The sequence below is a fragment of the Cervus elaphus genome, chromosome 12 (assembly GCF_910594005.1).
Source record: "Cervus elaphus chromosome 12, mCerEla1.1, whole genome shotgun sequence".
Taxonomy (NCBI): Eukaryota; Metazoa; Chordata; class Mammalia; order Artiodactyla; family Cervidae; genus Cervus; species Cervus elaphus.
This window is the reverse complement of record NC_057826.1, coordinates 94,802,668-94,813,699: the sequence shown is the minus strand read 5'-3', so window position 1 is coordinate 94,813,699 and position 11,032 is coordinate 94,802,668. Positions and strand designations below refer to the sequence as shown.

The window sequence follows — 11,032 nt, the reverse complement described above, 5'->3', positions numbered from 1 at the left end:
GTATTCTTTCCTTAGTATGATTTAATTGTTTCCAACACAGAGGAGGCTTTAAACCTAAATTACCATAGCCTGGTGTTATCCATATAAATCCACCTCATGATTGTGGGAGATGTTTTCCTACTTTGTTGAAACTTTTCTTGTTGCTCTGATTGAGCTTGAGTAATAGAAAAAAGCTCAAATTTATGGCCAGAGTCAGAGCAGGCATTATTAATTGGCCTGGTGAGGGGATCTCATTTAGTAATATCACAGTGACCTGAATATGACTATAATTTTTTTTTTAAGTAAATTTTTTCAAGGCCAAACCAGTTAGAGCCTTGTAGTAGAGAAATTTACCAAAGTAACCCAGAACTAGACACAGGTAATTGGCCACAAACCCAACAACTGGATTGATTTCTAAAACTAGCATAGGATCAGGCCTATGATAGAAAAGCATTTGATTTATATTCAAAGGTCTAAGAAGTCAAGAAAACATTATAAATGATCATACGAATCAGGTCCAGCATCTTGGGCAAGCTGTCTACCTCTGTTGTCGTCATCTTCTCATCCTGGTGTAGTGTAGTTTCTCCTGTTTGAGCATCATTTTAAGGTGAGATCAGGTCAGCTGTCTTCTCTATAGACCAATCTAGTGTAGGGACCTTTGGAAGTGGAAATTAGTCTAAGAGTTAATTTCCCTTCAGTTTCATTGTGCATGAGCCAGTTAAGAGTACCTGATAAAAAAGTCCTTCCATCCAGGTTGGAGACAGTCCCTTAAACTATGTCTTTTTCCAGTCCTTGGTTGCAGGTCATGAGGCTTCTGATCTTCATCCAAAGATAGATTACTGAGATAAGCTTCAGAAACAAACTTAGGGTGTTCTTTAAGAATTCAATTAAATTTTACATTCATATCACATAACAGGAAAGAACTATCCAAGAAATGAGTCTTACTACATGCAGACCTCTATTAACAAACTCGGGTTTAACATTTATTGAGACATCTTTTTCTCCCTAAAGTTACCCTCATTTTTATCAAATATAACCAAATTAAGGCTAGTTTGTTTGCAAAATAGGTCTGTTCTCACTAATTTTGGTCTGATGATTTATATAACCAAAATTAATCATAGACTTTTTATTTTTCTGAAACATTTATAGAGTTTCAAACTGAACTTTTAAAATAAAACAGGGCTGGGAAACTCACACCAAAGGCTTATCACAGATTTTGCCTAACAAATCTAAGTGAATTCTTCCCTTTTTAAGGTCTCAAAAATTCCTTGAGATTTTTGTACCTGTTAGTGAGATAACCTTCCTAATTCATTTGATAAACTTACTGGAAACCTAACAGTTTCCAATTTCTGGAGGAGTCAGAGAGAAAATACAATTGTTTTGTTTATAATGTATAATTTTACCAAAGTATTGTCATAATTAGTTTGAGAGGAAGGTTTTCCCTACTCCCAGAAACCATAAGATTCAAACCCATAATTTTTCAGACAGAAACTATAAAAGTTATAAGCATATTTGCTGGTTCATTCAGTCCTTTTGTTACCTTTTGTGAAGTCATCAGGTTTTCCATTAGAATACCAGGACCTATCAGAAAGTTAAGAACTCCATATAATTTCTAGGATATCTGTATTAGTAATTTTACCATACATTATAACATGAGCAGATTTATTACTCATTTGATAATCTTTTTCATGTAATTTAACCAACCAAATAAACACAGTTTAATATCTCTCTTTGGGATGTTTCAGGGGCCCTCTGAAACACCCCAAAGTTAGCTAGAGGTCAAAAGTACTTCAAAAGAATTCAATTTAGGAAGTTTTATCAAAAAGATCAATTAAAGGGTTTAGAAAATTTGGTCAAATTTAGTCAACGTTGATGTGTGTATCATTTAGCTTGCTGATATGTCACAATGGGCATAAATACCAAGGCTCAAGGTCTACTGAAAGTCAGCTCCACCATCTTGGACCTAATTGGCTCTAACCAGTTTTCTTATGGCTGTGTCATTCCTAACAAAAGCCATTTATCTAATTGTAATCCAATTTTAGAAAATCCTGATCATGCATAACTCTTTTTAGTATTTTTCATAGCTTTTTTTTTTTTTTTTTTAACTGAAAACGCACTTCCTACTTTCCTTTAGCAACCAAGAACTAACTTTTATATTAGCATTTTATAGATTGGTGAGCATAGATACCAGTGATAATTTCTAAAACCCTTGCTTTCTTAGAACATTTTAGGATGGCACCAAACATTATTCACTTATAGTCCCAAATCTCTTTGTTTCTCCGTAAAAGGAAATTAGTGTTTAGTAGTAAATGTTTCAAAATCTTATTTTATTTGGAAATGACCTAACTATTCAATAGACTTCTAACACTTAGCACACTTAGCACAACCCTTAGAAATTCAAGTTACGCCAATTTGGAGAGACTATTTTAGACAGATATTCCTAAAGAATAATTATTCTTAATAGAGCTTACCTAAAAGCTCATATCTCATTTACATTTTTTTAGAAGTTTCTTCACTTGAGGCGATGTCCTTGTTGACAAACTTGTAACTGATATGATAATATTTAACTTATATTAAACCTAGGTACAATGAAAATATTCTACTTAATGTTAATTACTCTAAGACATGTCTATATTAGATAGATAAACAAACAAACATTAATATCAGGTATTTAATACTGAATATTTCCCAGTTCACATGAACCTGAAATTTATTGTTTAGTTCAGAATTATTTGATTTGTAAGTGCTTACCTTTCCTTAAGCCAATTAAGTAGAGCTCATTTACAAATTAACCTCAAAAATATTACCCAGAGACAAAGACATACCAAGACATATTTAGACAGACACAGTGCAAGATCTAGCTTCATTTTCTAAGTTTTTAGTCATGAATTAGATATTACAATATAAATTTACTAGTTTATAAAAAAACAGTTGGAATAAATAAGAAAGGTTTTTTTCTATTTTTCCCTCAGTCTCAGGGGTTAGAGATGGTCTAGATAAGTGTTCCTGAGAGCCCTGGTCTCAAGGCAGAGGGAAAGAAAATCAAGTTCTAACAAAATGGCGGCAGGTCTAAACCAAATGGTAGCCAGACAAACCAAAATGGCCGTCAAAAATCACAACACAGAACACAGAGTTAAAACACACATAGAGACCTGGCAGTCCTCATCAGACACTCCCTTAAATACAAGAATACAGTTTCTCAGAAAACCTCATATAAAGTTCAGATAAGTGAAAATATCTCAGGTCTTCAAAGATTTCAAAGGGAGGAAAGGAAGCCAGGTTGAAAGAAGAAGGGGGAGGAGGCAGGAGAGGGGGGCAAAAGAGGTGGCCTTACAGACGTCTCCTGCCACCTGCAGATACCCAGGCATTATGGGACTTTTCCCTGGGCTTCCAGAGAAGGGAGGACTGGAACTCAGCCCTACCAGAAATCAGAACCAGAATTCGAGTTCTCTGCCAAGAGGAGGTGATCAGTCTCCAATCCTCAGCTCAGGCTGAGGCCCTTCAACCAGATTCCTGCATCCAGGACCGGGGGACTAGAAAAAAGGGGGAGGATAGGAAGGGTTAAGGAGAGGAAAGAGAGAGAGAAGGGGAGAGAGGTCAATCAAGTCTCTTGTTCCTTAACGGTCAGGGCACTCTGGCCAGTTGTCTGCATCAGGAGGAGACCAGGGTCAAAAGGGTCCCAGTTGCGGCCACTGGGTCTGGTCCATTGGCAGGCAAGCTGGCCCCTGAGTACCCTGAGTGGTCAGGATGTCAGTCTCAGCAAAGAAGAGTCCCACCTGAGTCACCATTTGTTGTAGGAAGGGGGACCCCTTCCAGGGCCTGAAACTGGGCTCTTGTCTAACACTCAGAAATGAATTGTCCGAGGAGACACATGTGCTGACAAAGCAAGAGATTTTATTGGGAAGGGCACCCGGGTGGAGAGCAGGAGGGTAAGGGAACCCAGGAGAACTGCTCTGCCTCGTGGCTCACAGTCTTGGGTTTTATGGTGATGGGATTAGTTTCCTGGTAGTCTTTGGCCAATCATTCTAGCTCAGAGTCTTTCCTGGTGGCGCAGCATTGCTCAGCCAAGATGGATGCTAGCGAGAGGGATTCTGGGAAGTGGACAGACATGCAGTGTCTCCTTTTGACCTTTCCTGAACTCTTCTGGTTGGCGGTGGCTTATCAGTTCTGTATTCCTTACCAGGATCTCCTGTCATAAAACAGCTCATGCAAATGGTTACTCAAGGGCTTGACCAGGGTGGGCGGTTTCAGTCAGTGTGCTTCCCCTAACAGTAGCATCCTCCTTTAGCTTTTGTTTATCTGGGAATGTATAATTTCTTCTTCAATTTTGATGGACAGTTTTTATTGATATAGACAGTTTCTGTTGTCTATATCAAAAGTTTTTGTTGATATAGATGGTTTTTGTTGTCTATATCCAAAAAAACTGTTTTTTGTTTTTTTTTCAGTCCTTTGACTATGTCAACCTACTGCTTTCTAGTCTCCAATATTTCTGATTAGAAGTCAGGTGATAGTCCTATTGGAAATTCTTTGTATGTGACGAAGCACTTCTTTCTTGTAGTTTGCAAGATTCTCTCTTTGTCCTTGGCTGTTGATGGTGTGATTGTAATACATTTTAGTGTGAATTTCTTTGAGTTTATCCTATTTGGACTCTGTTGAGCATGTTAAATTTATAGATATATCTCTTGTAAAAATTTGGGGCAGTTTTTATACATTATTTCTTCAAGTAATCTCTTTGCCCCTTTCCCCCCCTTTTCTTTTTGGTATTTTCACAATCTGTATGCTGGCCTTCTTGATGGTATCCCACAGGGCTCTTGGGCCCTGTTTGTTTCTCTTCTTTTTTTATTCAGAATGGATAATCTAGTTATCTATCTTTAATTTCATTGATTCTGTCTCCTTCGTGCTTAAAAACTGCTCTTGAACTCCTCCAGTGAAATTTTTATTTTAGTTATTGTACTTCTAACTTCAAAGTTTCTATTTGGTGTTTTTTAAAGAATTTCTATCTCATTTTTTACATTCTCTATCTGATGAGATATCATTTCCATACTTTCCTCTAGTTTTTCAAACATGGTTTCCTTTGGTTCTTTTAACATATTTAAAATAGCTAATTTTAAGTATTTGTCTCTTAAGGCCAAATTTTATAAGTCCTTAGGAACATTTTCTATCGACTACTTTCACCCCTGTGTATGGGCATATTTTCTTGTTTCTTTGGATTTCTCATAACTTTTCTGATGGAAATATATTTTACATAATGTGAAAACTCTGAAAAAATATTTTCTTGCTTCTTCAGGGTTTGCTGTTGTTGTTGTCATTTGTTTGCTTAAACACTTTTCTAAACTAATTCAGTAAAGTCTGTATTCTTTGCTATAGTATCCACTGACGTCTATGTTCAGTAAGCTTTTTGGTCAGCTGACAGTTAGACAAAGGTTTCCTTAAAAACCTAGAATCAGTGCATTCCTCAGTTTTTGCCAAGCGGTTCTCTGTATGTGTCGAGGCATCCTTTTAATACTCAGGCGGAGAGCTGGCAATTCTGCCATAGCCTGCACATCAGCCTTTAGCAGTGCCTCAAGATTAGCCAGATGTGAGTGTTTAGGGCCTTTTCATTTCCTGTCTGAGCATGGTCATGTGCATAGCTGAATACATGCATGTGGCCCTCTTGATTTTCAGGAATATGTTGGAGCTTTCAAAGCCCCCATAGGTATCTAATTCCTGAATTTTTCTTTTAGGCTTTCTATTGAGCTTCAAGTTTGCCTCAATTGCTTGCCCACCCAGGCAGTTGCAATGTTAAACAATTGCCTATTTTTATTGTCAACCACTGCCCCTGGGGAAAGGCTGTTTGTACTGAATCAGCCCTGAGTCAAGTCAATAAAGACACCCAGGACAGTAAAGTCTTCCAGGGAATCACCAGATAATTCAAATAATGACAGTTCTCTCAGAATGAGGCTTTAAAGGAATTTAACACTTTTATGCTTCGTTGACAGGTTGTCAGACCGCTGGTTTTCACCACAGTACCAGGTTGTTGATTTTTAAGTCTACTGCAGAACTGAGGAGGGGGAAATGCGGACAAAGCAAGTTGAAATGCCATAAAGCTCACTGATTTTTTTTTTAAACTGAAATTTGGTTGTTTTCTTGAACAAACCCTCCCTTAATGGCTGCAAGCTTTTGGTTACTTTCTTGAGCTCTGAAAGAGTTAATTCTGACCATGTTTCCAGTGTTCATGTTGGTTTCATGGAGAAGACTTTCAGTGATCCTGGCTCTGGCTTCTTTCTGGGTATCTGATTTTTGACTCTTGATAAATTTATGATGTGTTGATTGAGGTCTAAAATTTTCTCAGGAGACCCTCAGAGTCAGTTTCTTTACTGATAGTTTACAACTGGATTTATGGTCTGACTAACCTAGCTTGATTATTTCAAGAGCCTCCCTAAGAGTTTGTCCTTTGAGCCCTCTGTAAACAAGATTCCTTTCACAGACCTTAGTGGTTCTTAGTTGGTGACATGGCATGGCCCACTTAGGCAAATAAGGGCCCTTGAGGAGCTTGCATATGGCAGGTCGATCAGACTTCCAATGCTTGCCTGTCTTCTCTTTCTCTTCCTGCACCATATTATTTTTCCTTTAAATAAAAGCTTGAATGAAAGTACTCTGTGAAAGCTGGTGAATCCTTTCAAATAGCCAAACTGGGATATATTAGCAATGGTATGTACATACAGTATAATAGCATGCAGCTACAGAAAGGAACATGAAAGATATCTGTGGACTGATATGAAAAGACATCCAGGATATATTGTTAAATGAAAATGTAAGGTTCAGAATTGCATAGTTAGTATACTATGTTTTTGATGTAGTAAAGGAGCAATACAAGGGTATATAATTGTATTTGCTTGATTTGAGTAACGAAATATTGAAAGAATACAAAAAACCTATTTAAATGATTAACTATGGAAGTGATGGAAGCAAGATACAAATTTTCATGTTGTTTTGATTTTGAAACTTATGAATATTCCCATTCAAAAAATTAAAATTTCAAAGTAAATGAAGAAAAAGGGAAAATAAAAACTAGGTTATGTGGCCCAAGAGGGATAATAAAGTATTATGGAGGCCTATAATAAATACCAAGGAAAAAAAATGGAAAAATAATTGACATGCCAAACAATAAACATAAATAATGAAAGTAAAAGAGACACAGATACAAGGGAGAAATTTCACTTGGGTGGCATAGGAAAGGCCTGGATTATTGCTTAGCTTAGGATTTCTGAAGGGGTGGAGTGTCTTCATTGGAGGAGACTGTCCTGTGCCTTGCAGGCAGCCTAGCAGTATCGCTGGCCTCTACCCACTAGGACCAATCGCAACACACCACCCCTGAAACACTGTGACGACCAATATGTCTCTAAACATCGCCAAATGTCCAGGCGAGGGGGACACCAAGGCACCCCCAGTGTGAATCAGTGCTTTAGGCTGATTTTCTGAGCAACTCATTAAAACTTTTTTTTTTTTTTAATTTTCTAGTAACTGTTTTCCCGGCAGTTGAGCTGTGTCCCAAAACTGCTCTTTCATGAAAATGTCAAATATTGCATATAACAGTATTTTCCAGTCCTTTAAAAATTAACATAAGCATGACTCAACCAGTATGTTATTTTGCAACTTCTTTTTAGTGACATTAATGGTTTATCAGAACTATTTTCCCTTTTAATAAGATATTTAAATTGCTCAACCACCTGACATGATTTTATCACTTTTTAGCTTTTTATGTGGCAGCCAATCTCGGCTTCTTCAATGATATTAGAGAAGTGGAATTAAATAATTAGATCCACATATACACTTTTCAGTAGAGTTTTCAATTTAAAAATGAGGGGAGGGACAGCTCTAACGTGAAGTAATTCTGTTACTGACTCTTTTTCTTTCTACTTTTTCCATTTCCTTTCTTCTCTTTTCTTTTCTATCTTTTGTTTCTTAACCTTCCCTTGGAAGTCTGGAATCCATCAAAATGTTTCAAGAAATTGTCCAGGGAATGGTAAGGCCAATAATTAATTAGCTCCATATCTGTGGCAATCCCCATCTGGCAATGACCTACACCCAGAGGGCCTTCCTAGCTCAGGAGCTCACAATTCTGACAGCCTGACTGCTGGTAGGTCCTGCCCAGGGTAAGGAAAGGAGCTTCTCCTCCCTCACTGCTTCCCAGAATCTTCTGAGAGTGGTGCACGTGATCCTAATTATTTTTAACTATTTTATTTTTTTTCTTGTTGATTACCTTTCTTTCTTTTTTTTAAATTTATTTTTATTAGTTGGAGGCTAAACATATATATGGAATTTAGAAAGATGGTAACGATAACCCTATATGCAAAACAGATGACCTAATTATTTTTAAATATGGTTATTCCGTCTCTGAAGAAAGTAACCCCACCTGTAATCACAGCATAACCATTGCACAAGCTTGGTGTTAAGTCTTGTTCTAGTGGTCTTTTTGTTAATGTGATTAATTTCAGTTCGAGGAACTGCGAAGATCACACGGCCCAGAAGAATCACTTCGGGTTACCCGGTCTCTGACCTCTGGTGAAAGGGCTTCCTCACTGGAATGAAGATACGGATCCAAGCAGGAAAGCGAAGACTTTTTTATGGCTGCGAAGACAAAAAAAATTCTCTTCATTCTGTAAAAACCAAAACACCGAAGGAGTGTAAAGATGGGGTATGTCCGGAGCAGAATCTTCACCCACCTCTCCTCCCTCTTCCCCAGCGCCTCCTGGGTCTTCCCGGTTGACTGGAGCGCGGCACGTAGATGGGAACCCGGCTCACAGCGCGCGGAACTCCCCCGGAAGCATCCGGTAAATAGCAAACAGATGCCCAGGACGCCAAAGACCTCACCGACCAGGGCACCGCCTGGGAAACGAGCTCCAGCCGGCCGTTTTCAAGTGGAAAGGCTAACCGCCGGACTGTCCCGTTCCCTGTACTTGAAACCAGTGGGTTTCGAAACCAGGGCGTCCTTTGCCCCAGGCAGGGTGTGGGGAGCTAGTCCGGGCTCCAGTCCTGAAAGCCCATCCCTGGCAGTTGCAGAGCCGAGAGACAGCTTTATGCCTGGTCTCTTCCCGAAGTAAAGCAGCCTTCACCTGGAGACGCAGGCGCCACACTGCTTTGCCTGTTTGTTGTCCCCTCTTCCAGCCCCACTTCCCAAGCTGGGGCCCTTGACACCCTTGCCTTTGTTTCCAACCTTGCTCTTGTGTCTGGACCGCGTGAGTCCCGAACTTATCTAGAAAGCTAACGTAGGGCCAAATATTTAGTTCCGGAAGTTAGTTCAGACAGAGGGACTGTCTCTTGGAGGAGCATCTCAGAGCATATCCTCCAGAGTCCCGGTCCTGTCGCCACCTCGGCTCCTAGCGCAAGAATCCCCAGGTGGGCGCGGCAGGTGTGCGCCCCAAGCTCATCACTGCCGGCCAGGGACTGAGGGCCCTCTGTAACAGTCTCTTTTGCGACAGCACTCGCTACCACACCGGGGCACCCTCAACAAATCCCATGAATCCAAGTACCCCCGTCAGAGATGCCCCGATTCCAGTCTGGTCCGACCGCGCCGATTCTTTCGCGGCGGACTCCAAGAGGCGCGCGCGCTTGTTTGCGCGCGTCCGCCTCCTCCCCCGGCCCTGGCAGGGGGCGGAGGGTGGGTGGGCAGAGGACCTGGATCCGATTAGCTGGGAGGGGAAGCTGTGGTCCCAACCACTCTCTCGTGTGTCCTCCAGGAGGAGGGAGGGACGGTGCTCGAGAGGAGGGGAAGGAGTCCCATCCCTGAGCGCTCAGGCCCGGGGGTCTGAACGCCCGCGTCTCCCCCACCCCGGGCCGCGGCCATGGGACCCCCTGCCAGCTCCGGCTTCTACGTGAGCCGCGCGGTGGCCCTGCTGCTGGCGGGGCTGGCCGCCGCGCTCCTGCTGGCGCTGGCCGTGCTCGCCTCGCTGTACGGCCACTGCGCGCGCGTCCCGCCGTCGGAGCTCCGGGACCGCGGGGCTCCGGCTGCCGCGCCCTCCCTCCCCGGCCAGCAGGAGCCGACCGCGCAGCCCGGCCCCACTGCGGAGCCCGACGTGGCGGCCACCCGGAGCAACCGGCGACCTCCGGGGCCCTGGGACCAGCTGCGCCTGCCGCCCTGGCTCGTGCCGCTGCACTACGAGCTGGAGCTGTGGCCGCGGCTGCGGCCGGATGACCTGTCGGCGTCCGCGTTGCGCTTCACGGGCCGCGTGAACATCACGGTGCGCTGCACCGCGGCCACCGCGCGGCTGCTGCTACACAGCCTCTTCCTGGACTGTGAGAGCGCCGCGGTGCGCGGACCCCTGTCCCCGGACGCTGGAGACGACTCCGCGGGCCGGGTATCTGTAGTGGAGAGGTGGTTCGCCGTGGACATGCAGTACCTGGTGCTGGAGCTCGGCGACGCCCTGCAGCCCGGGAGCCTCTATGAGCTGCAGCTCGGCTTCTCCGGCGCCGTGAGCCAGGACACCAGGGAGGGCCTCTTCCTCAACCTCTACACGGACCAGGGTGAGCGCAGGTAAGGGCGGACCGGCCCGGGCCCCGTCGACCCCCCGCCCGAGGGCCCCCGCGCGGGCTGCGGGTCTGGCTGCCTCGGGGCGCATCTCTTGGCCCTCCGCAAAGATCGCCAGCCCAGCCCTCGCGACGTTTTCTTCTAGAGTCAGAGGAGGAGTGCCTCCTTCCTCCCATCCCTCCAGAAACTGCTCGGAATAACAGGCTTTGGAGACTGTGGTGCTTCTTCCGGCCAGGTTTCAGCCTCCATCCCTGCCCATCCAGATTGTTCCTATCGTTGTCCCTTTTAATTTTCTTGTCCTCTTCAGAGAACCCCTTTACCTCTAATTCAGGACGTTCTCTAATTCAGATTATCCTCAGGGCGACGAGTAAACCCCTTGCTACTCAAAGTTTGGTCCGCGGACCAGCGATAGGTGTACTGTCTGGGAGCTTGTTAGAAACACAGACGCTTGGGCCCAACCTCGCCCAGGGGGATCCGAATATGCATTTTAACGGAGGTCCTCGGGTGATTCGCCCGCGTTAGAGTTGAAGCTCAGCGCTGGAGCAC

At 43.2% G+C, this 11,032-nt stretch overlaps 1 protein-coding gene across 2 annotated transcripts in view; it reads left to right on the top strand.

The window, feature by feature from the left end:
- The first annotated feature begins 9,244 nt into the window (after positions 1–9,244).
- The window catches only part of LVRN (laeverin), a 67,203-nt gene continuing 65,415 nt past the window's right edge, over positions 9,245–11,032 (top strand). The window contains exon 1 of one of the 2 annotated variants that reach the window (XM_043920555.1): positions 9,245–10,492. In XM_043920555.1, the coding sequence (XP_043776490.1) occupies positions 9,804–10,492 (689 nt within the window). In that variant the 5' untranslated portion in view covers positions 9,245–9,803. The remainder of the gene's footprint in view (positions 10,493–11,032) is intronic. The other variant, XM_043920554.1, reaches the window with a different exon arrangement.